Source organism: Bubalus kerabau, chromosome 6 (genome assembly GCF_029407905.1).
Source record: "Bubalus kerabau isolate K-KA32 ecotype Philippines breed swamp buffalo chromosome 6, PCC_UOA_SB_1v2, whole genome shotgun sequence".
Lineage (NCBI taxonomy): Eukaryota > Metazoa > Chordata > Mammalia > Artiodactyla > Bovidae > Bubalus > Bubalus kerabau.
The window spans coordinates 94,962,999-94,989,714 of record NC_073629.1 but is presented as its reverse complement, the minus strand read 5'-3'; the positions used below and the strand labels follow the sequence as shown (position 1 = coordinate 94,989,714).

The 26,716-nt window shown below is 37.8% G+C and overlaps 1 protein-coding gene across 2 annotated transcripts in view; it reads right to left on the bottom strand.

The window, feature by feature from the left end:
* The window catches only part of NRDC (nardilysin convertase), a 96,066-nt gene extending 71,115 nt beyond the window's left edge, over positions 1 to 24,951 (bottom strand). Inside the window, exons 1-6 of one of the 2 annotated variants that reach the window (XM_055585921.1) lie at positions 24,425 to 24,951; positions 9,727 to 10,048; positions 7,003 to 7,136; positions 5,996 to 6,065; positions 5,758 to 5,839; positions 4,780 to 4,933 (exon numbers count right to left, since the gene is read on the bottom strand). In XM_055585921.1, the coding sequence (XP_055441896.1) occupies positions 4,780 to 4,933; positions 5,758 to 5,839; positions 5,996 to 6,065; positions 7,003 to 7,136; positions 9,727 to 10,048; positions 24,425 to 24,765 (1,103 nt within the window). In that variant the 5' untranslated portion in view covers positions 24,766 to 24,951. The remainder of the gene's footprint in view (positions 1 to 4,779; positions 4,934 to 5,757; positions 5,840 to 5,995; positions 6,066 to 7,002; positions 7,137 to 9,726; positions 10,049 to 24,424) is intronic. The other variant, XM_055585922.1, reaches the window with a different exon arrangement.
* Positions 24,952 to 26,716: the final 1,765 nt, after the last annotated feature.

Sequence of the window (26,716 nt, the reverse complement as noted above, 5' to 3'; positions counted from 1 at the left end):
TTGATGAAAGTGAAAGTGGAGAGTGAAAAAGTTGGCTTCAGAAAATGAAGATCATGGCCTCCGGTCCCATCACTTCATGGGAAATAGATGGAAACAGTGGAAACAGTGTCAGACTTTATTTTTCTGGGCTCCAAAATCACTGCAGATGGTGACTGCAGCCATGAAATTAAAAGACGCTTACTCCTTGGAAGGAAAGTTATGACCAACCTAGAGAGCATATTCAAAAGCAGAGACATTACTTTGCCAACAAAGGTCCGTCTAGTCAAGGCTATGGTTTTTCCAGTGGTCATGTATGGATAGGAGAGTTGGACTGTGAAGAAAGCTGAGCGATGGAGAATGGATGCTTCTGAACTGTGGTGCTGGAGAAGACTCTTGAGAGTCCCTTGGACTGCAAGGAGATCCAACCAGTCCATTCTGAAGGAGATCAGCACTGGGCGTTCTTTGGAAGGAATGATGCTGAAGCTGAAACTCCAGTACTTTGGCCACCTCATGTGAAGCGTTGATTCACTGGAAAAGACTCTGATGCTGGGAGGGATTGGGGGCAGGAGGAGAAGGGGACGACAGAGGATGAGATGGCTGGATGGCATCACTGACTCGATGGACATGAGTCTGAGTGAACTCCGGGAGTTGGTGATGGACAGGGAGGCCTGGCGTGCTGCAATTCATGGGGTCGCAAAGAGTCAGACACGACTGAGCGACTGAACTGAACTGACATCTACCTCCATCCTCCTTTGTCCTGCTTGTCCCACTTGTTCTATCCCTCCTACTACAGTTTTCTTCTTTGAATTTATTTGAGAGACTTATTCCAAGTGTTTTCCTTGTACTGGTTTGGAATTTTTATGCCCAAATTGTGTTCTTTCAGCAGTTACCCTTAAAAATATTACATGTATCCTTTTAACTTATCAAAGTGTAATATTAATCTTATAAAAATATCTTTTTCTCCATTTAGCATTACTCCTGATACATTGTTGTTGTTAACTCTGTATACTTTTAAGTTTCATAATTACTGTTTTAAGTGATCAATGCTCATTTATATGATTCATATAAAATGCTCCACTTCATTTGGAGCATTTCAAATGCTCCATTTCATTGCTCCACTATTGTTTTTGCAGCTCTGATCTGTATTCTCCTTCTGCCTGAAATATATTCTTTAGAATTTCCTTTGGTAAGCTGGTGGCATGCACACTCAACTGTGTGTCTAAGGGTCTATTCTACCATCATTCTTACAAGATATTTTTTGCTTGGTGTAGAATTTGTAGTTGGTGGTTATTTTCTTTCAGGCTATTACAAGTATTCTATTGTCATTGAGCTTCCACTGCTGCTGAAAAGTCATCCATCAGACTAACTAATGACTTTAAAGAATTTCTGCCCTTTTATCTGCCCTTTTAAGATTTTCTATATTTGGTTTTCTGTAGTCACTATAATTTTCTACATGTGGATTTCTTTTAATATATACTTTTGGAATTTGTTAAGACTTCTTTACCCTCTGATTTGACGCTCTAGAAATTTTCCAGTGATCAACCCTTCAAATATTTTGTCTGTATTACTTTTCTCTCTTTTCCCTCTAGTTCTCTAGGTGTGTATCTCTCTCTCTCTCTCTCGGACATTTTCACTCTATTCTCTATGCTACTTTTCTTTTTTTCTGTATCTTTCATTTTTTCTCTCTTCACACTGTACTTGGGATTTCTCTTGGTCTATCTTTCAATTCACAAATTCTAACATCATCTGTATGTATTCCTTTCTTAAATCTATCCATTGGTTTAAATTTCAATTATCATGTCTCAATTCACAATGCTCTTTCTTAATTTTTATATTTCAAATCTCATAGGTCACATTTTATCGTTTCCTATGACTTACAACTGTATTCAAACTTGTCCCTTATTTCTGTAAAAACAATAACTGTACGTAACCATGCCAATCTCTAAGATTTCTAAGGCATTAAGTCTGTTTCTGTTTCCTGTTCTCATTCACATTGTCTTATTTTGTTGCGTGTCTGCTTATGTTTGACTGAATGCTGGTCACTCTACTTGAGAGTAAATAAAACAAAGGCCATTTTATTTTTGAGAGGGTTTGTTTTTGCTTCTCCTGGGCATCAGAGAACACTACCAGATCTGGACCATGTTAAACTATATTCAAGGCTTAAGGTTCACTAGACAACATAGGCATTTTTCAAAGCAGTCTGTAACTCCTCAGGATGGCTAATCCATTTCCTCAACCTAAGGGTGATGCCTTCTGAAGTCGCAGTTTATCATGAGAAGAGTTTTCTATTAAATATCCCACTTTGTGAACATCCTGGACTTTGATCAATCTTCTTCTTACCCTGAAATACTGATAAACTAAAGTTCAAATTTACTGAAATTAGCAAAGGCCACCAAGGTAAAATCAGCTTTCATTCTCATTTACTTAACAGAGTAAAAATTCAGTTATTTCCTCAACTTTTTACTTAAATGATTCAAGATACTGAACAATATGACCTGTGAGGAAACTGGATTTTACTGACCTATTAAAAAATAGACAAACTTAATCCATGCTATGTAAGAGTCTTTTGCAAATTATCCAAAGACTTTTTATTTCATATTAACTGTGAAAAAGTGAAAGTGAAATCACTCAGCCGTGTCCGACTCTTTGTGACCCCATGGACATAGTCTCCCAGGCTCCTCCGTCCATGGGATTTTCCAGGCAAAAATACTGGAGTGGGTTGCCATTTCCTTCTCCAGGAGATCTTCCTAACCCAGGGATTGAACTCGGGTCTCCCACATTATAGGTACTTTAATGTCTGAGCCACCAGAGAAGTCATATTAATTGTAGAAGTATAATAATTATCATCTTTATTATAGAATATGCAATGCTTAATGCTCTACCACTGTCTACCATTTATGGCATAAATTCATGGCCTGATATTCTCAATAATTTCTCCTATTAGGCAGTAGCATTCTTCTTATTAATTCTGAGTGTTTTAAGTAGAAATAACCTGTAATAAATGTGCAAATATCTTTGGATTTCCTGAAGTACTCCTAAGATTAAAAATGTATGGAATTTCTTAAGAAGAAATGAAACAAGTTCCTTAACTAGACTTTATATCAAATTTCATCATCTCTGAGGTGGTTGTAATTTTTCAACATATCCTTTGCCTATTCTTTTTTTCCAATGAAATGTGTTTATTCATGAGTATTCAATTTGTCTACTGCTTAAGTTTTCTTAACATGCTGTAAAACTTGGGAGTTGAAAACTCTGAAATCAAAGCTAACACACAGTCACCCTAAAGAGTATTCCTGATTTTCTAAGTTTATAAAAAAGATAAATTTGGGCCTCATTTGCACCGTTTGATTAACTTCTTTTATCTCTATTCTTTTGTTTGTTATTTTGGAATTAAATGCTTAATTAGATAAACACTGATTATCAAATATATGCACTGTGAGCATATCCTTAAGTATGGGATTAAAAAGAGCTATAAACTATTTCACTGAATACAAAATAGACAGCCATATTTCAGATTAAAGAAAAAAACCACTATGTTGTATCCTACTATAAACACTGTCATCAAAGTAATTATGTCAATTTTAACGAGATTTTGGCATTGTTTTAGTGGAAAAGCTGTTAACTTGGGGGTTAAAGAACAGACAAATATTTATTTCCTTGAAAATAATGGCATATGCTTTCAACTTACAGGAACTTACCCAAAAGTTTTCTCAGGGTCAAATTAATTCTTAAGGGATGAGACAATTTAAGAAAACTTGACCGCTGTCATGTTTTGAGAATTTTTTTTTGTCATTTGTGTTTTGATTTTATGGCATTTTTTTATATTAAAAAAAAATCTGAATTAATTCATTCAAGACATCTCAAATAAGTATCTGCCAAATTCTTGATACTAGAAATAACCAACAAAAAATGGACCAAAAACTGCCATCAGACCTTACATTATACCGGTCAAACTCGATTATTTCTTTCTTTCTTAGTATTTCAATCTTATATTTATCTAGATTTTGGTATAAAGTGACTTCTTTTTACTACTGTATGCTTTGCCTTACAACCTTGCTATATCAAAGCTCTATTAATGCCCTGACAAACTTTTGAGAAGATAATTTTGAGTATCAAAAGCTCTTTTTAAAAAAGTTTTAAAAATATTCATGCAAATACACTCAGAAATTTCACTCCTTAGAACTTAGCAAAAGGAAATGATTAACGATGTACACAAACACTAGAATATTCACTACAGCATCATAGTACCAGAAAACTAAAAATAATTCAACTGTCCAATAATATGTGAATGGTTAAGCAGATACACACTTAGTCATGTTTTATAAATTATAAAACTGTATACAAATGTGATAAACCTTGTTTTTAAAATATGAAAAGATACGAATAAGCTGATCCCATATATGTTACAAATATAGATGGCTTCATTCCAAAGTATCAATCATGGTTATCTCTAGATTATGAAATTGAGAGCAATCTTACCTCTTTTTCCCTTCTCTGTTTTCCATATTTTCTACTAAATTAGAAAATAATAATTGCAATAATGAGTCAATAGAGACTACATTATTTACAAAATTCAAAAGATATTTAAATGGTTTCAGTTTAATCTTTAATACAAAGACTAAGTATTACAGAATAAGAGACAAGGTATATTCACAATTTGCTCTGTTCTCCAAATATTGTTGATATTCCTACAGAACTAGAGTACTGCTAGAAAAGAAATACCACAGAACAATGCCCAACATTGCCAGTTGTAAGATGGCACCAGATAATCAAAATAAAAATATATTTTGGGTTAGTTACCTATCCAGGGCTTCTTTGAAGTACTTCCTCTGGACATCAAACTGAAAGACTGTACGTTCACAATCAGTTGAAGCATTATCACTGCCCCCATGTTTCTTCAGGAAGGCATCAAATCCATTTTCATCTGGATATTTCAAGCTACCCATGAATACCACTAAGTGAAAAGAATTCAAAGTCACAGAACACAAAGATACAGACAATGCTTTTATTAACAAGGATGAAATTTCAAAAAAAAACTGGTAGAAAATATGCCAACAGTGATTACATCTGGATAATACTTATTTTCTTCATTGTACTTCTGTTTTTTTAACTTTCTATAATGCTCATATATTACTTTTAAATTAAAAAACTAAATATTTTTAATGAAATATGTAATTTATTTGAAAAAGGTTAAAATGTAAACTGACATATATGCAAATTATTTCTACTATAAAAACTCATAAGGTAAGAAATTCACCCTTGAGTAGCTTAGAAAACTAGCATACAAAGAAGTAGTAATTCAAGAGTTCATAAGTGGATAGCATTCACAAAGGTTTTACTTGGGTACATGAATAATTACACTGAAGATTTACTGTTTTGCTTTGATATTAATCGTGCCTTTTTATTTTTTGTATTTCTAATGCTTTGACATCTTGAGGCCTTGCCAGTCCTGGAAGGAACTGCCCATCCCAAGATGATAGTCTAAACTCCTAAAGATCAGCAATTTCCTCCTGATTGGTTGGCCTTACTGTACCTGAATAATAAGACTTACATTTTTAAATAGTTTTCTAAGCAGTTTCACGCTAATCCTCAAAACAAATACACTCAAGATTAAAATTAAGTCTTTCCCCTATGATATTCACTAAGATTTTTTTCTTAGTTTTTCTCTTATTAAACATTATCACAATCCTATCAAACCAGTTACTTATCTGTGAAATCAATTCTTACAAATTTGGAGGAAAAAACACACCCGAGAATGGTATTTTACAAAGATCTTACTGTGCTCCAAAAAGTGTGCCAGCCCGGGCAGGTCATCTGGATCAGCAAAACTCCCAACTCCAACACAAAGAGCCGCTGCAGACTGGAGTAAGTAGAACACATACAAATAGTGAGTCAATCCTACAGGAATAATAATGTCATCTCATTTTAAGGATTCACTTGAAGATGGACCTTATCCAACAGAACGCAAGAGAATTCTTTCCCTGAGAATCTGGAGGAGCAGCAAAGTGAAACTCACCAGAACTGTGTCAGTTTCACCCTGCTGCTCCTCCTCTTGCCATCCTGCAAAATGCTGAACAGGTGCAGACCTAAGGGAAAAAGCAGAAACAGACAGGAAAAAAGCCAAAGGGGACTGGCCAGCCCACCCAAGTATCATTTTGTGTCAGCATTTCAAAGTTCTGAACCAAGTTTGTTTCCTGATTAACCAGATTTCAGAAATCTGCAGAAGTAATATATCTGAGATTTTCTCTAAAGATCTCTAAACAATTAAAGGCTCTGTGTTCATTAATTCAAGTTACTAGATGGAAACTTCTCAGTATGTCACTCAGAAAATATTGTTTTTATTAAAACAGGGCATAAGATAACAACTCAAGAAAACATCTAACAAGGATAATAAATTAATGGTTATTAAAAAATCTTAAGCCATTAAAGAACTATAGAACTAAACTTTAAAGAGGCTTTTTAGTTCTTCATTTCTTATATAAGGTATAAAAAATACATTACTTATTGGTTGACATTTTCCAAGTACTTTGGGAAAATTAATTTGCAACAAAATAGATGGTTAGGAGGTATGCCAAATTCTGCATTTAAAATGATCAGGGCAACCATTATATCAAAGTAAGTTAAAGGACACAAAAAAAGGAGAGAAAAATAGTCAATTTGAATCCTAAAGGATAGAAAGCTGAATTATTAACTTTCCCAAATTTTACAAATGTCAATTTTAAAGGGCTAACACATTTGATGACACAGATTATTCTGATAAATGGTTATCCTCTTAGAAGGCTTAAAAAAAAAAAATAGTGTACACCTGGTATAAAGTCTAACCATGTGTAGGCGGGGTGGGGGGGGGTGCGGAGGCAGTGGCGGGAGGTGTACATATTTGGAAGAACCAAACAGCCTCACGTGATACTCATAAATCCCTTATTTAAGACGAAGACACATAAACTCAGTTAAAACACGACGGAATATCCACTTCTTCAAAGCACAGTCTAATGGGTTCTGTGATGTGTTTAATAGATGCCTAACCTGCTTTCAGCTCCAACTACCCCATTAAGATTTCTTGTCTTGAACAGCTGGGTTGAAGACATTTTTGTGTAAGTTGACTTAAACCACAGTTTATCAGTCAGCTTTGACCACAGCAAAAACAGGCTCTGCAATTGCTAGAAAAGAAATTCATACTTGAGAATTATCTATCCAAAAAATTCATACTTGAGAAATTCATACTTGAGATTTGATTTAAGAAAGCCTTGAACAAATCATAATTCAGCATATATCATACTTAAATTCCAATCTTGTTAATTTATCAACTTTAAGATCAAGAACTTTAAAGATCTAAAACTTTAAGATCAAGAACAACTTCCCTCTGGGAGGAAGAAAGTGGAAGGGGGTAAAAATGATGATTAAAAGAGTAGCCAACTTCCTAATTGGGTAAATGTTCTCCAAAAACCTCAAAAAACTTTCTTCCTACTATCCTTACAAATTCACATATTCATCTTAAACACAGTTCACATTTTTCAAATAAAAAAAACCGTAAAACCACTGCAAAATCCTATATTACTCTTAAGCCACCTCTTATCTAGATTATCTACTTTATTTACCTTTTGTAGGCATTTATTCATTCAGTGAATATAAATAATTTTCCATGACTACAATCATGGGATCTTTCCTTTCACTAGTGTACCCACAGCATAAAACAATTTGATCTCGTCTTCAAACTGCACTAACCTCCTCCATTCCTTTCTAAAATCCAGAAAATCAGCTATCAGTATCTTATGAGGGAATATATCATACCAAGTTCTCAGAAAAGACAGGCAGCATCTAAGCCATTGTTTAAATGATCACTAGAATCTGACCCTGCTGCTTCTAGACAAGGTAACATTTAGAGTTTGATGTACGTAATAAGCAAAATAAAAAGGGGTACCCAAAATACTGGATGTATATCTTCTTTTGTCAAACAGGTTCACAATTGCTATATAAACCTAAAATATTTTATTACATCTTGACAATAAAATTGGCTGTCAAAAAAATTTTTAACTTAATCCTAGAGTTTTGCTTATCAGTTGATAGAGGGTATGAAGAAGTCCAAATACAGGAAAAGCCATTAATAGAGATACAGGAAGAAGTTTATAAACCAGGAATATTCAGTTATGAAGTTATAACACAGTAAGTCTGGAGCGAAAATGGACTTCAAAATTTATGTAACCTAATTCTCTTGTTTTAGAAATGAGGGGAAAAAATGAGAAAATGAAAAGGTCTAAGATCCTTTGTAAAGATAATGACAGTCTCAGAATTAGAATTCAGGTTTCCTAACTATCACTGTTCTTCCCACTTGACTTATTTCTTCCCTTCTATTATTTCTCTATTTGGAATTATAAGATCTATTTTAAATTAAAAGTGAGTTGATTAACTCCTAATTTATTTATAAAGACTTCAGTATAGACTATAAAGACAACAGACTATCTACATATATATACTTTTTTTCCTGGTGTTTTGGTTTTTATCCCCAAAGCCTTCCAAGCTAAAATCACTTGGCCTACCTTGCTCTGCCAAAACAGGCATCAATTATAATCTGAATAGCAAGAGGGAATAGCTTCTTTAAACATGACTCAACCCCTTCAACACCTAAGTGAAACAACTGGCACAATCTTCTTTAAAAAAAATTTTTTTCCAGAAGAGTACCTATCAATTTATCTAAGACATATCTACTACTTACATTTCAAACTGTCACATTTTGAGGGCTGATTTTATAGTGTTATACATGTGATCTTTTAGATTTTAGTGTTAATAATCTGAACTTTAATTCATTTTTTTTTAGAATGGTACCATGTTGAATATATTACCAATATTTAAGATACTAGCTTTAACAAACATTTGCTGGTCAATTCCACTATAATGGCTCCAGAATATTATACTCCAATATAGGTATTTTCTACTTCAAAATGGAAGCATTCTTCAAAAAATATCCAGAGAGGAACATTATTTCTATCAACCAGTACTTATCTATTCACCTACTGTTATTAATATGTTTCACTAACTAAGCTCAACTCCCCATTTCTATTTCAATTCTTCCAAATTACTTATTAATTATTTGACCACTGAAACTTCCCCATAAAAATACAAATCACATTCAGTTACTTACATAGAAATTACCCATGAGGATTCTCAGAAACACAGGCCTATGTAAGAATTCTACACTACACTTGTTCTTCTCTTATGCTTTTTCCAGTCTCTCCAAGGATAATGCATTCTCTTATTCCTCTATCCCAGGCTAAGAACTTTGCAGTTTCACAGCTCCAGGCATTTGTTTTTAAAACATGTCGTCAAATACTTCCAGTGATTATCTCTGAGAGTTATGGTTATGGGCAACTTGTATATTTTTGTTTTTATTTTCCATTAGCTTCTATAATGAGCAATTGTCACTTTTACAATACAGCAAAAAGAAGCTTTTTTCCCCTAAATTTTTTGGCCACACATTCTAGCATGAGGGATCTTAATTCCCTGACCAGGGATCAAACCCAGGCTCCCAGCATTTGAAACAGAGTCTTAACCACAGCTAACCACTGAAGCACCAAGGAAGTCCCTAGAGGAAAATATTTTTTTAAATGTAATCTTTACATAGAATAAATATTCTCTTACTGAAGATCAACAGATATATACTTCCTATTTGCCAGTAAGAGACAAAACATAAGTTTGGAACTTATCACAAAGAATTCCCAAATTAGAAAAAGATGTAACAGACATGACTCACACCTGTTTTTCAGTGGTTTTCTTTCTAGCTTCTGCCCTCTCTTCTAATTCTTCCAACTCATTATCCTCAGCGTCAAGATCATCATCATGTTCATCATCATCATCTTCAAACTCATCTTCATCATCAAAACCTTCTTCATCATCATCTTCTATTTCTGCTCCAGAATCTTCATCATCGTCGTCGTCGTCGTCGTCGTCGTCATCGTCATCTTCTTCTTCCTCCTCTTCTTCCTCTTCATCATCTGTTGCATCACCCATTTTACCTTCCATATTACTTAGGTCTGAAATCAAAAGTGCCTGCAAGCCATTTCGTAATTTGATGTACCTAAAAAATAAAAAATGAAAAAAAAAAAATCACAAAACATTCAAGTCAGCTCTTCATTATACTATGACACTGAAAGATAAACTCCCCAGGTTGGTAGGTGCCCAATATGCTACTGGAGAACAGTGGAGAAATAACTCCAGAAAGAAAGACAAGACGCAGCGAAAGTGAAAACAACGCCCAGTTGCGGATGTGACGGGTGACGGAAGTCAAGTTCAATGCTGTAAAGAGCAATATTGCATAGGAACCTGGAATGTTAGGTCCGTGAATCAAGATAAATTGGAAGTGGTCAAACAGGAGATGGCAAGAGTGAACATCGACATTTTAGGAATCAGTGAACTAAAATGGACTGGAATGGGTGAGTTTAATTCAGATGACCATTATATCTACTACTGTGGGCAAGAATCTCTTAGAAGAAATGGAGTAGCCCTCATGTCAACAAAGAGTCCAAAATGCAGTATTTGGGTGCAATCTCAAAAATGACAGAATGATCTCTGTTCGTTTCCAAGGCAAACCATTCAATATCACAGTAATCCAAATCTATGTCCCAAGCAGTAATGCTGAAGAAGCTGAAGCTGAACAATTCTATGAAGACCTACAAGATCTTCTAGAATTAACACCCCAAAGCAATGTCCTTTTCATCATAGGGGACTGGAATGCAAAAGTAGGAAGTCAAGAGATACCTGGAATAACAGGCAAATTTGACCTTGGGGCACAAAATGAAGCAGGACAAAGGCTATCCGAGTTTGCCAAGAGAACACCCTCTTCCAACAACACAAGAGAAGACTCTACACATGGACATCACCAGATGGTCAATACCGAAATCAGATTGATTATATTCTTTGCAGCCAAAGATGGAGAAGCTCTATACAGTCAGCAAAAACAAGACCAGGAGCTGACTGCGGCTCAGATCATGAACTCCTTATTGCCAGATTCAGACTTAAATTGAAGAAAGTAGGGAAAACCACTAGACCATTCAGGTATGACTTAAATCAAATCCCTTATGATTATACAGTGGAAGTGACAAATAGATTCAAGGGATTAGATCTGATAGAGGGCCTGAAGAACTATGGATGGAGGTTCGTGGCATTGTACAGGAGGCAGTGATGAACACCATCCCCAAGAAACAGAAATGCAAAAAGGCAAAATGGTTGTCTGAGGAGGCCTTACAAATAGCTGAGAAAAGAAGATAACCTAAAGACAAAGGAGGAAAAAAAAAAAAAACATCTGAATGCAGAGTTCCAAAGAATAACAAGAAGAGATAAAGTCTTCCTCAGTGATCAATGCAAAGAAACAGAGGAAAACAACAGAATGGGAAAGATTAGAGATCTATCTCTTCAAGAAGATCAGAGATACCAAGGGAATATTTCATGCAAAGATGGGCACAATAAAAATAGAAAGGTATGGACCTAACAGAAGCAGGAGAGATTAAGAGGAGGTGGCAAGAATACACAGAAGAACTATAGAAAAAAGATCTTCATGACCCAGATAACCACAATGGTGTGATCACTTACCTAGAGCCAGACAACCTGGAGTGCAAAGTCAAGTGGGACTTAGGAAGCATCACTACAAACAAAGCTAGTGGAAGTGATGGAATTCCAGTTGAGCTATTTCAAATCCTGAAAGATGATGCTGTTAAAGAGCTGAACTCAATATGCCAGCAAATGTGGAAAACTCAGCAGTGGCCACAGGACTGGAAAAGGTCAGTTTTCATTCCAATCCCAAAGAAAGGCAATGCCAAAGAATGTTCAAACTATCGCACCATTGCACGCATTTCACATGCTAGCAAGGTGATGCTCAAAATCCTTCAAGCTAGGTTTCAACAGTATGTGAACCAAGAACTTCCAGATGTACAAGCTGGATTTAGAAGGGGCAGAGGAACCAGAGATCAAACTGCCAACATCCACTGGATCATAGAAAAAGCAAGGGAATTCCAGGAAAACATCTGCTTCACTGTCTACACTAAAGCCTTTGACTGTGTGGATCATAACAAACTGGAAAATGGAATACCAGATCACTTTGCCTGTCTCTTGAGAAATCTGGATGCAGGACAAAAAGCAATAGTTAGAACCTTACATGTGAACAACAGACTAGTTCAAAACTGGGAAAGGAGTACAACAAGGCTGTATATTATCACTTTGTTTACTTAACTTATATGCAGAATTTACCATGCAAAATGCTGGGTTGGATGACTCACAAGCTGGAATTAAGATTGCTGGGAGAAATATCAACAACCTCAGATATTCAGATGACACCACTCTGACAGCAGAAAGCAAAGAGGAACTACAGAGCCTCTCGATGAGGGTGAAAGAGAAGAGTGAAAAAGCTGGCTTAAAGCTCAACATTCAAAAAACGAAGGTCATGGCATCCAGTCCCGTCACTTCACAGCAAATAGATGTGGTAAAAGTGGAAACAGTGACAGATTTTATTTTCTTGTACTCCAAAATCACTGTGGATGGTGACTGCAACTACGAAATTAAAAGAAACTTGCTCCTTGGAAGAAAAGCAATGACAAACTTAGCGTATTAAAAGGCAGAGAAATCACTTTGCTGAAAAAGGTCTGCATAGTCAAAACGATGATTTTTCCAGTAGCCATATACGGATACAAGAGGTGGACCACAAGTCTGAGTGCCAAAAAATTGATGCTTTCAAACTGTGGTGTTAGAGAAGACTCTTAAGAGTCCCTTGGATTTTAAGATCAAATCAGTCCATCCTAAAGGCAATCAACCCTGAATAGTCATTGGAAGGACTGATGCTGAAGTTGAAGCTCAATACTTTGGCCACCTAATACAAAGAGCTGACTCACTGGAAAAGATCCTAATGCTGGAAAAGATCCAAGGTAAGAGAAGGGGGCGAGAGTGAATGAGATGGTTAAATGGCATCATCAACACAATGGACATGAATCAGAGCAAACTCAGGGAGATAGTGAAGGACAGGGAAGCCTGGCGAGCTGCAGTTCATGGGGTCAAAAAGAGTCATACAGGACTTAGCGACTGAACAACAATCCCTATCCTCTTTTATCCTGTTTTAACTTTTTTTCGTATCATTTATCATCCTTTTTTCTGGTTTTGGTTTTGTTTCATTTTTTAATTTTCTGTCTGCACCTTTAAAAAGTTAGCTCTGAGGACAGGCTTTTCTTTTTCTTCATAGCTATATTTCCAGCACCTAAGTCACTGCCTGGCACTTAGGAAACATTTAAGAAACATTTGCTGAATGAGCAGAAGAATGCCAATGCCCAAAGGGGGCCTGATATATAATAGGTATTTAATGTGCTAAGTGAAACAGAATATCAGGTAGTTCTATAAAATAAATAAAACTATGTGTACACACATACACAAAAATGTACACAAATATACATTAAATGTACATAAGTGAAGTGAGTGAAAGTCACTCCGTCATGTCCAACTCTTTGCAACCCCATGGACTATACAGTCCATGGAATTCTCCAGGCCAGAATACTGGAGTGGGTAGCCTTTCCCTTCTCCAGGGGATCTTCCCAACCCAGGGATCGAACCCACGTCTCCCGCACTGCAGGCAGATCTTCACCAGCTGAACCACAAGGGAAGCCCAAGAATACTAGAGTGGGTAGCCTTTCCTTTCTCCAGGGGATCTTCCCGACCCAGGAATCAAACCGGGGTTTCCTGCATTGCAGGCGGATTCTTTACCAACTGAGCTATGAAAGTGAAAGTGAAGTCACTCAGTCGTGTTCAACTCTTTGCAATCCCATGGACTGTAGGCTTCTCTGTCCATGGGATTTTCCAGGCAAGAGTACTGGAGTAGGTTGCCATTGCCTTCTCCAGGGGATCGTCCCAATTCAGGGATTGAACCCGGGTGTCCCACATTGTAGGCAGACGCTTTTACCATCTGAGCCACCAAGGAAGTCGGGAAAAGCCCTAAATGTACATAAAGGTGTAGCAAAAGAACTAAAAGGACACAAACCAAATGTAATAGTAATATATATATATATATATGGAGAAAGAATAAAATTAGAACAAGATACAAGAACTTTAATGCTTTACACTATAATTTCTACATATTTTTCCATCTTTTGTAATAATAAAACACTTATTGTTTGTATAATAAAAAATAATTTAATGACAATCCAAAACCCACTCCTTAACAAATTAAGTACACACACACAAACACAAACACATACAACCCTTAGCTTGAATTAACTTCTAAGGGTTAAATTCAAGACAGAATTAACTTCTATAAATCAAACATCAAATCTATTTAAAGACAGTCATGGACAAAATGCTCTTCATCATCACTTATTCAACACTGTATAAGAAGTGCTAGCAAATGAAAACAAATCCACAATATAAATAAACAAGAAAGAACTATAAGGCCAAAATATTGAAAGCTAAAACAATTCACTGCAAAAGTATATGATTAGCTACAGAATGCAAAAGAATTTTTAAAAAATGAGTAAAAAAAGTGTTCAGCAAAGCATCCAAAATCAAGAACCATAAAAAAAAAAATCACAAATTTCCTACAGACCAAAGCTAACCAATTAAAATGAGATTTAAGTAAAAGATTCTATTCATAAAAGCAAAAGAAACTATAGTATATCCAATAACCACTCACATTTTATGTATTAACTTATATATCTTAATCCATTTAATCTTCATAATAACCCTAATGAGTTATTATTCCCAATTTACAGATGAGGAAACTAAAGCAAACAAAAAAAGGATTTTTATTTGCCTAAGTTTAGCAGGGATTGAGCCCAAGTAGCATGGCACCAGAAGCCAATCTGTTCCTCATCCAACAACAGAAAACTAGAAAACTTTACATGAGAAGATAACAGACTTGACTAGTCATACCATGCAGCTGGAATGGGAACACCAAGTATTACAAAGATATAAATTATTCCCCCAAATTAGCCTATAAATTCAAGGCAATTTCAATTTTAAAATCCCAATAAGTTTGTATTTGTGTGTGTGTGTGTGTGTGTGTGTGTAACTAGCTGTCGAGACTGCGCTATGCTCTGTTGTGTCTGACTCTTTGCAGTCCCATGGGCTATAGTCCCCCACAGGCTCTTCTGTCCATGGAATTTTCCAGACAAGAATACAGAAACAGGTTGCCACTCCCTATTCCAGGGCATCTCCCCAACCCAGGGATTGAACCTGCATCTCTTGTACCTCCTGCATTGCATACAGATTTTTACCACTGCACTACCTGGGTAACTTGGCATACTGATTCTAAAATTCATATGGACCAAAAAAAAAAAAAAATACGCCAAGAACTTTTTCAAAAGGGAAAACATGACGGGAACTGCCTTACTAATTATGAAATATAATCTTTTAAAGCAATTAAAATTAAAGAGTATACTAGAACAAGAATACCGACAGATCAATTTAAGAAAACAGGTTCTAGAAACAGAGCACTGTTTATAATATCATTGTAACACTGTTTACTATGATTCAATAAATGATTTTGAAACAACAGGTAATTCTTTAGGGAGATAAAACAGCCATTTCTACCTTACACCTAACACATATAAATTCAATAGCTTATAGAGCAAAAGAAAAAAAGTCTTAAAAGTAATTATGAGAAAATATTGTTATAATATTGGGGTGAAGAAAATTTATGCTAAATAAGATACAAAATTATTGTTTTGGGGGAGATTTCACTATATTCTAACTTAAAATTCTTCTAAAACAAAACATCATAAACTAAATCTAACAAAAAACTGTATACTGAGAGAAGAGAATAACAATATACAAAAGAAGTGTCAGTCCCTCAGTCATGTCAGACACCCTTTGTGACCCCATGCACTGTAGCCCACCAGGCTCCTATGTACATGGGATTTCTCAGGCAAGAGTACTGGAGTGAGTTGCCATTCCCTTCTCCAGGGGATCTTTCCAACCCAGGGATCGAACCCAAGTCTCCTGCATTGCAGGCAGATTCTTTACCATCTGAGCCACCAGGGAAGCCTGTAACAAGATATAAGAGTTCCTTCAAATCAATAAGAGCATAAAACAAAAACAAAAAAAAATAAGTTTAAAAATATATGCAAACAGGGTATTCTCACATGCTTGCTTATGAATCTCAGTGGGTACAGTATTTTTGTAGTATATGGCAAACCTATTTTCTTAACAATGAGAACTCTGTATACCTTTTACCCCAGTGATTACATTTCTAGATTACATTACAGAAATAGTCACACACATGCACAAAGATATGTAACAATGTTCACTGCAGCAACATTTGTGATAGAGAAAAGTTGGAAATCATCCAAATTTCCACATAGAGAAAAACATGCAAATAAATTATCTCCTGGCTGTACCATAGTATACTATATAACTTTGAAGACCTCATTTTCATATACACAGATAAAATAATTAGCCACTCAGGTTCTAGTCTTAAATTGCTATTTCTAGACCTAGATAGTGCTAAATCATTACAGGTCAAAAAAGGGTACTTGGGAAGATAACCATGTAATATATAACTTGTCATTACCTCCCAACTAAACCATGTAGTCTCTATTTATGTGTGTGTGTGTGACTGTGTATAAATCTTTGGAGGAGTAAGGCTCTTCTAAGATGTCTAAGAAAAGCTGTCTCCCTTTAACTTATTCAACCTGTCTACCTCAATTTGGTTTCACCCTCTCATGGTTCCTGTACTGACTATAAAGATTGAAGTAGGGACTTCCCCAGAAGTTCAGTGGTTAAGACTTGGTGCTTTCACTGTCAGACTCAGGTTAGATTTCTGGTTGGGGAACTAAGATCCCCCAAATCGTGCAGTATGACCAAAAGAAGAAAAAGAATTAGAAGACTTAAAGAAGGTCTTTTTCACTCTCCTCTTTCACTTTCATCAAGAGGCTTTTTAGTTCCTCTTCACTTTGTGCCATAAGGGTGGTGTCATCTGCATATCTGAGGTTATTGATATTTCTCCCGGCAATCTTGATTTCAGCTTATGCTTCTTCCAACCCAAGAGTTTCTCACGATGAACTCTGCATATAAGTTAAATAAGCAGGGTGACAATATACAGCCTTGACGTACTTTTCCTGTTTGGAACCAGTCTGTTGTTCCATGTCGAGTTCTAACTGTTGCTTCCTGACCTGCATACAAATTTCTCAAGAGGCAGGTCAGGTGGTCTGGTATTCCCATCTCTTTCAGAATTTTCCACAGTTTATGGTGATCCACACAATCAAAGGCTTTGGCATAGTCAATAAAGCAGAAATAGATGCTTTTTTGGAACGCTCTTGCTTTTTCCATGATCCAGCGGATGTTGGCAATTTGATCTCTGGTTCCTCTGCCTTTTCTAAAACCAGATTGAACATCAGGAAGTTCACGGTTCACGTACTGCTGAAGCCTGGCTTGGCGAATTTTGAGCATTACTTTACTAGCGTGTGAGAAGAGTGCAATTGTGCAGTAGTGTGAGCTTTCTTTGGCATTGCCTTTCTTTGGGATTGGAATGAAAACTGACCTTTTCCAGTCCTGTGGCCACTGCTGAGTTTTCCAAATTTGCTGGCATACTGAGTGCAGCACTTTCACAGCATCATCTTTCAGGATTTGAAATAGCTCAACTGGAATGCCATCACCTCCACTAGCTTTGTTCGTAGTGATGCCTCCTAAGGCCCACTTGACTTCACATTCCAGGATGCCTGGCTCTAGGTGAGTGATCACACCATCGGGATTATCTGGGTCGTGAAGATCTTTTTTGTACAGTTCTTCTGTGTATTCCTGCCACCTCTTCTTAATATCTTCTGTTTCTGTTAGGTCCATACCATTTCTGTCCTTTATTGAGCCCATCTTTGCATGAAATGTTTCCTTGGTATCTCTAATTTTCTTGAAGAGATCTCTAGTCTTTCACATTCTGTTGTTTTCCTCTATTTCTTTGCATTGATCGCTGAGGAAGGCTTTCTTATTTCTTCTTGCTATTCTTTGGAACTCTGCATTCAGATGCTTATATCTTTCCTTTTCTCCTTTGCTTTTCGCTTCTCTTCTTTTCACAGCTATTTATAAGGCCTCCTCAGACAGCCATTTTGCTTTTTTGCATTTCTTTTCCATGGGGATGGTCTTGATCCCTGTCTCCTGTACGATGACACAAACCTCTGTCCATAGTTCATCAGGCACTCTATCAGATCCAGTCCCTTAAATCTATTTCTCACTTCCACTGTATAAGTAAGGGATTTGATTTAGGTCATACCTGAATGGTCTAGTGGTCTTCCCTACTTTCTTCAATTTAAGTCTGAATTTGGCAATAAGGAGTTCATGATCTGAGCCACAGTCAGCTTTGCTTAGAAGGAACCAAATGAGAGAATACAATTCATTTATAGTCTAGTTAGTGCTCAGTACTTGCTCAGTAGCATATTTTTAGCATAGGGTTACTATAAAGATTAAATGAGATATTATATAAATTTTTTAGTACCTGGTAAGAATCCAACAAATACCAGTTATTATTAGGAGAACAAAGATCATCGGTGGTGGTGGTAATGAAAATATAAAACTTCTATAAACACATCTCTAGTATACCAGGTGAACTTTTCAAACTACAATCAATTTCCAACCTTTCTGCAAATTAATTCCAGTCCAACCATATAACTAAGCCCATCATCCCTGCCACAAAAAAAAAAAGAGAGAGAGAGACAGAGAGAGAGAAATACACACACACTAGAAAGGGATTATAATCTACTCAGTTTCCTTTGAGTTGGATAGGCTTAATGACTGACTTCATTCTAGGAACCAGTATGAATATAAGACCTATGTCAGAGTGGAAGTCCCAGAACAAACCATCTTCTTGTCTGCCAGTTCTCCCGATTAAAGAATATCCCAGAAAAAAAGCCAGATCACCAAAAGTTATCCTACATATCTATCAAATCCATTATGATTGAGTCTACACCAAAGGATTCAGTTGAGAATAAACAGATTTCTAAGTTAAAAAAAATCTGACAATCTAGACTATAAAATGCTAATGATTAAATTATGATGTATCTATACCTTGAACTTCTAACTAGACAAAACATATTGAAAAGCACAACAAGAAAATGTTCACACATTTGTTAAATATAGTATTATACCATTTTTTTTTTTTAAATATAGTATTATACCATTTTAAAACTATAAATTACAACTGCATAGCAAAAAAGAAATAAGGTTATAAAAAACACTGCCAGTGGTTAGTGCTGGATGGAATAACTGTAGGAAATTAAAATTTTTTCTTATCTAAATTTCCTTGAAGAAACAAATAATACTTTGTCTATTGATCAATCTTTTTTAATTACTAAAAAGTAAACAACTCAAGTCAAATCTCTACTTTTCTCTAGAAATGAGCTTGCTTAATATCATTTCTAATCATTTCTGTGCATATCTAAACACATAAAATTATATTTTAGGTAAATATATAATGGGAAGTGTTGTTTTCTGGGGTATTTTTCTTTCTAAAAATGGAATTGTACAATATATTTGGTTTGCAACTGGCTTTTTTCATTCAATAGTAAACCATGGGACATTTCTCCATATTGATATATAAAACCATCTATCCTTATAGCTATATACTGTTTCACTGTAGAATGGTATAATAATTTTTAGCCAAAGAATGGACTATAAAGTTATTGCCAATCTTTTTGCTATTAAAGTGCTGTAAATATCATTTAATAATTGTGAACATATTAAAAGAATAATGGCTAACATCTGAATGCTTATTATATGCCAACTGCCACAAGCTTTTATATGAATTAAACATACTACAATATCACTATTCATATTATTATTATTTGTATAACACATTTTTTTCTCTGTCACCTGCCTATTCATACTTGTTTCCTCTGAAAATTGAGTTCTTTTTTTAAAAAATTGGCCAGGATACAAATTTGATCTAAAAAGTTTCTAGCAGACTATTCCCAGGAGTTCCATGAAAATGTCTGGCATATGGGCATTTATACATTCCACAAATACTATCTGAGAAGCTGTGAGTGAGCAAAACAGACTTGAACTCTGGATTCTAAACTTTTAGCCTAGCAAACACTGGGTTAATAAGAGGAAAGCAAAAAAGAGTGAACAGGGGAACACATCAATTAGAGAAACACTACACCAGTTAATACACAATTATAATTACCTCTTAAAACAGTCTTGCCTCATCCTGTGGATCTTAACTACCACTGATTAAGCTGCTGCTGCTGCTGCTAAGTTGCGTCAGTCGTGTCTGACTCCGTGCGACCTATAGATGGCAGCCCACCAGGCTCCCCATCCCTGGGATTCTCCACGCAAGAACACTGGAGTGCGTTGCCATTTCCTTCTCCAATGCATGAAAGTGAAAAGTGAAAGTGAAGTCGCTCAGTTGTGTCCGACTCCTAGAGACCCCATAGACTGCAGCCCACCAGGCTCCTCCGTCCATGGGATTCTCCAGGCAAGAGTACTGGAGTGGGGCGCCATTGCTACTACTAGCTTAATCTTATGGAGAAGGAAATGGCAACCCACTCCAGTGTTCTTGCCTAGAGAATCCCAGGGACGGGGGAGCCTGGTGGGCTGCCGTCTATGGGGTCGACCGCACAGGGTCGGACACCACTGAAGCAACTTAGCAGCAGCAGCTGCTTAATCTTAAAATACTGCTTTACTTACACAATTTTCATGCTCAAGAACTCATAACTTCTCTCTTTAGTATTTCTTAAGTATACCTAAATCATTCTCTACACTATTTCAAACCTTTACTACTAAAGGCTTTCCTTATGTTTCCCACTTCTTCCCCTACAACTTCTTAGAGGACCACTTAGGTAGACCTCAGTGCTTACTTCACAGGAAAAAAAAATAAGTCCCTAATCCTTCCAGAAGAGAAGGAAATCAACACTTATCAAGCATTTATATAGATCACTTAAAAAAAAGCAGAAGAGATGTCCTGGAGGTATGATTAACATTTCAAAAAAGCTTAAAACAAATTACATAGAGAAGTACAATTCCACAGGCTATTATGTGAACCGTTAACTTCCTGATGTTCAAGCTGGTTTTAGAAAAGGCAGAGGAACCAGAGATCAAATTGCGAACATCCGCTGGATCATGGAAAAAGCAAGAGCGTTCCAAAAAAGCATCTATTTCTGCTTTATTGACTATGCCAAAGCCTTTGACTGTGTGGATCACAATAAACTGTGGAAAATTGTGAAAGAGATGGGAATACCAGACCACCTGATCTGCCTCTTGAGAAATTTGTATGCAGGTCAGGAAGCAACAGTTAGAACTCGACATGGAACAACAGACTGGTTCCAAATAGGAAAAGGAGTTCATCAAGGCTGTATATATATATTGTCACCCTGCTTATTTAACTTATATGCAGAGTACATCATGAGAAACACTGGACTGGAAGAAACACAAGCTGGAATCAAGATTGCCGGGAGAAATATCAATAACCTCAGATATGCAGATGACACCACCCTTATGGCAGAAAGTGAAGAGGAACTAAAAAGCCTCTTGATGAAAGTGAGAGTGAAAAAGTTGGCTTAAAGCTCAACATTCAGAAAAAGAAGATCATGGCATCCGGTCCCACCACTTCATGGGAAATAGATGGGGAAACAGTGGAAACAGTGTCAGACTTTATTTTTCTGGGCTCCAAAATCACTACAGATGGTGACTGCAGCCATGAAATTAAAAGACGCTTACTCCTTGGAAGGAAAGTTATCACCAACCTAGATAGCATATTCAAAAGCAGAGACGTTACTTTGCAAGGTCCGTCTAGTCAAGGCTATGGTTTTTCCTGTGCTCATGTTTGGATGTGAGAGTTGGACTGTGAAGAAGGCTGAACGCCGAAGAATTGATGCTTTTGAACTGTGGTATTGGAGAAGACTCTTGAGAGTCCCCTGGACTGCAAGGAGATCCAACCAGTCCATTGTGAAGGAGATCAGCCCTGGGATTTCTTTGGAAGGAATGATGCTAAAGCTGAAACTCCAGTACTTTGGCCACCTCATGCAAGGAGTTGACTCATTGGAAAAGACTGATGCTAGGAGGGATTGGGGGCAGGAGGAGAAGGGGACGACAGAGGATAAGATGGCTGGATGGCATCACTGACTCGATGGACGTGAGTCTCAGGGAACTCGGGGAGTTGGTGATAGACAGGGAGGCCTGACGTGCTGCGATTCATGGGGTCGCAAAGAGTCGCACACGACTGAGCGACTGAACTGACTGACTGACCCAGAATAAAATATCATTTATTAAGTTACATTCAACCACTTTTCGGAAAAGATTTAAAGATATCTCAATGCATAGCACACTGTAAGACTTTAGCATTTTTCAAACGAATTTGCCAAAAATGAGGTCATTAAATGAATATATTGAAAGCAATTAGAACAATATCTGATACACAGAGTACTTTCTATAAACATTACCTGATATTATGTAAGTTTATATAGAAAAAAAAAAACAAAAAAACAAAACCTGAAGCTATTATTTAATCTGGATGGCAAAAACTAAACAACTTTTCTCAAAGTTTCAACTAGCTCTAATATAACCACATCTTTGATGAGAAGGAGGGAAAATCTGGTCTATTCATAAAGACCTATCGCCTGGGAAAAACAGTATAAAGAGCTGTGTTCTGTTAATCTCTAGACTTAGACTGAATGAAGAAATTAGGCCTATCTTCAATTTAGGGCTAAAACACTTCTTTCTCTACCTTAGCTTCAGTCACCTATACATTGGGGGTGATGGAGAGTGAAAAAGATTATCTCTAAGGTTCTTTCCGGCTCTAACATTGTAGGGGCATAAAACAAATTAAAAATCAGAGTGCTTAAGCTTCCAACTCAATATGAATAAAAACTTTATAAAAATCAGTAAATGGTGCATTGGATTTGGTGTCAGATAGGGTGTTCATATCAACTCTATAATTATTTAGGTGTGTAATTTTAAGCAAGAAGCAAACTCTCTGGATCTCAGTTTCCTCAACCTTTAAAATAAAGTTGGACAATATAATCTCTCTTTAAAATACATTATAGTCATGGCATTCTATGGAATAAGTTACATGTGAAGAAAATATTTAGGTGGGGATTGTTATTACAGATGTTTAGAGGATTATGTATAAACCAAAAATTGGAAAATTCAGGATTGGGAGAAATCTTACAAGTCTTCTCTGACTCACCCAAATGAGACTCAAGATCTCTCTAATACATTCTTAGAAGAGGGCACCCAACCATTCTTAGCAATGAGAAACAACCCATGGAAATAAGTTACCTCATCGTAGGCCAACTCTAATACCTAAGTTCTTTTAGTGAAACTACATGATCCTCTAGTAACTTCCAGCCATTAGTTTTACCCCTTTCAATTACAGGCACCTCAAGCCGTCTATGGTGTCGCACAGAGTCGGCCACGACTGAAGCGACTTAGCAGCAGCAGCAGCAAGTAGTTGTGGATAGTGACACTATGCCCCTTGCGTATCCTCTTCAGAATTAAAATCCCCAGGTCCTTCAACCTCTCCTTAAATATAATACCAAGTGTCCCTGACCATCCAGCCTGCCTTCCTCAAAAACCCCATTCTTGAATAGGATGGAAGAAAAAAAGTAAAAACAGAGCTATCATATGACCCTATAATCCCACTCCTGGGCATATATCCAGAGAAAAACATGGTCTGAAAAGATACTTGCACTTTCGGTGTTCATTGCAACACCGTTTACAACAGCCAAGACACAGAAGCAACCTAAAAGTCCATGGACAGAGGAATGGATAAAAGACGTAGTACACACACACAATGGAATATTACTCAACCATTAAAAAGAGTGAAATAATGGACCTAGAGAGTGTCATACTGAGTGAAGTCAGACAGAGAAGGAGAAATACCATATGATATCCCTTATATACGGAATCTTAAAAAAAAAAAAAAAAATACAAACGAACTTAAAAAACCTGAAACTCATAGGCTTAGAGAACGAATTTATGGCTGACTGGTGGAAAAAGGGAATTTGGGAAAGTCAGGTACACACTGCTATAGTTAAAATGGATAACCAACAAGATATTGGATAGCACATGGAACTCTGCTCAACGTTATGTGGCAGCCTGGATAAGTGAGCGTTTTGGGGGAGAACGAATACATGCATTTGTATGGCTGAATTCCTTGTCTGTTCACTTGAAACTACTACAACACTGTTAATCCGCTATACCCCAATACAAAATAAGAAGTTAAAAAAAAAAAAAAAAGGAAAGAAAAACCTCCATTCTTGCCTGAGAGAATGTGAAAACTACTCGAACAAACCCTCCCCATTCTAACTTCCTGATTCCTGGTGGAACCCAAGATCTCCCCCTCTTATAGCTGACACCACATAGATGCCCCTAACTGCCCTTGCCACCTCCATCCAAGCAAGTTTTTGGCGTGGGAAACAGTGCTCCTGATGCTCCTTCGGAAGATTAGGATAAAAGAAGTGACCACAGCGGGAACAGAGAGGCCCGCCTCCTCCCTTACCGGTATTGCTTGGGGTCGCTGGGAGACTTAATGATCTCAGGGTCTCCGGCATTATTGACAGGCCCCCTCCGTCCCTCCTCCTCAGATTCATCGGCTCCCAGACGGGCAACCCGGCCGCTCTCGCCCAAATCTTGTCCATTGGGCTGCAGGTCAGGGCAGCTGCAGGTGGACTTCGCCTTGTTCCTTCCAGGCATGGTCAGTGTAGGAAAGCGTCTGGCAGCCGCCGAGTCTTCACACCGACCCCGCGCTTCTATTCTCGAAAGCGCCGCGAGCTCCCGCCCGGCCTCACACAACTTCCTCCCGGTGGCACAGACTGCAGCAACCGCGACTCTCCTCAGCATTCACTACCAAGCCGGAATGCTGGGCATGCCGTTCCCTAGGGTCCACCTCCTCCTCCTACTCCTCCAGCCGCTCCTCCTCCGCGTTCCAGAGGCGGTGGCGGCCGGCGCTGTTGCTGCCGCAGCCGCTGAGGTGGACAGGCCTGAACCCCTCCCCCAATCCGGTCTCCCTCAAGCCAACTTCCCTCATCCCCCCCACCCTCCAGACCGTCGATGACGCAACTGATACTAGCCAATCATAAGGCAAGAGAGCAGTCACGCGCAAGTAACCAACCAATAGGAACAGGGAATTAAAAAAAGGAGCCAGAGACCGGGCCGGATTCTCAAAGCACCCAGCGAGCTTTTCGAAACCAGAGGTAGGAGGGGCGAAGAAGAAGAGGCGGAGAGAGCGGCGCGGAGGCCGACGGGAGAAGGGCGCAGGACTGCTGCGCAGCGTTTATGACGTAAGCTTGGAGGTGGTTTGAGGTAGCAACTGAGTGGGCTCTGTGGCTCAGAGGAAAATATTCCCCTGAGGCGAAAACTGGTAAGCGAGTGGGGAAAATTAATCCCCCAGCCTTTCCCCCACCATTTACGTCATATTTTGTGCATCCTGCTTCTCAAACCTGGGGTGGAGACTTTGGCAGTGACTCAGCACGTTAAAAGCAGAACGCCGGAAGTATTTTTCTGCCGCCGGATGGAAGCGGCATCTGGAGCTGAGCTGAACGATAGAAATAGTCATTTTGAGTCTCTTTTTTTGTAGCCTGCCAGACATTAGTGCTGCTCGCCCTCAAGGCCTAGAAAGTGCTTAAAAGACAGGTGTAGATGTGTTCACTCTATTGTGCGAAAACATTTTTTAGCTCCCTCGCAAACGAGAGTTCACAGCGTTCAATTCAGTTCAGTTCAGTCGCTCAGTCGTGTCCGACTCTGCGACCCCATGAACCGCAGCACGCCAGGCCTCCCTGTCCATCACCAACTCCCGGAGTCCACCCAAACCCATGTCCATCGAGTTGCTGGTGCCATCCAGCCATCTCATCCTCTGTCGCCCCCTTCTCCTTCTGCCCTCAATCTTTCCCAGCATCAGGGTCTTTTCAAATGAGTCAGCTCTTCATATCAGGTGGTCAAAGTATTGGAGTTTCAGCTTCAACATCAGTCCTTCCAATGAGTATTTTCAGGACTGATTTCCTTTAGGACGGACTGGTTGGATCTCCTTGCAGTCCAAGGGACTCTCAAGAGTCTTCTCCAACACCACAGTTCAAAAGCATCAATTCTTCTGTGCTCAGCTTTCTTTATAGTCCAACTCTCACAGTCATACATGACCACTGGAAAAACTATAGCCTTGACCTTTGCTGGCAAAGTAATGTCTCTGTTTTTTGACATGCTGTCTAGGTTGGTCATAACTTTCCTTCCAATGACTAAGCGTCTTTTAATTTCATGGCTGCAATCACCGTCTCCAGTGATTTTAGAGCCTGGAAAAATAAAGCCAGCCACTGTTTCCACTGTTTCCCCATCTATTTCCCATGAAGTGATGGGACCGGATGCCATGATCTTCGTTTTCTGAATGTTGAGCTTTAAGCCAACTTTTTCACTCTCTCACTTTCATCAAGAGGCTCTTTAGTTATTCTTACCTTTCTGCCATAAGGGTGGTGTCATCTGCATATCTGAGGTTATTGATATTTCTCCCGGCAATCTTGATTCCAGCTTGTGCTTCCTCCAGCCCACCGTTTCATAAGTTAAATAAGCAGGGTGACAATATACAGCCTTGACGTACTCCTTTTCCTATTTGGAGCCAGTCTGTTGTTCCATGTCCAGTTCCACCTGTTGCTTCCTGACCTGTGTACAGGTTTCTCAAGAGGCAAGTCAGGTGGTCTGGTATTCACATCTCTTTCAGAATTTTCCACAGTTTATTGTGATCCACACAGTCAAAGTTGTTAAATTAGCCAACTTTTACTGAGCAGCCATCTCGTGTCAGGCTTCT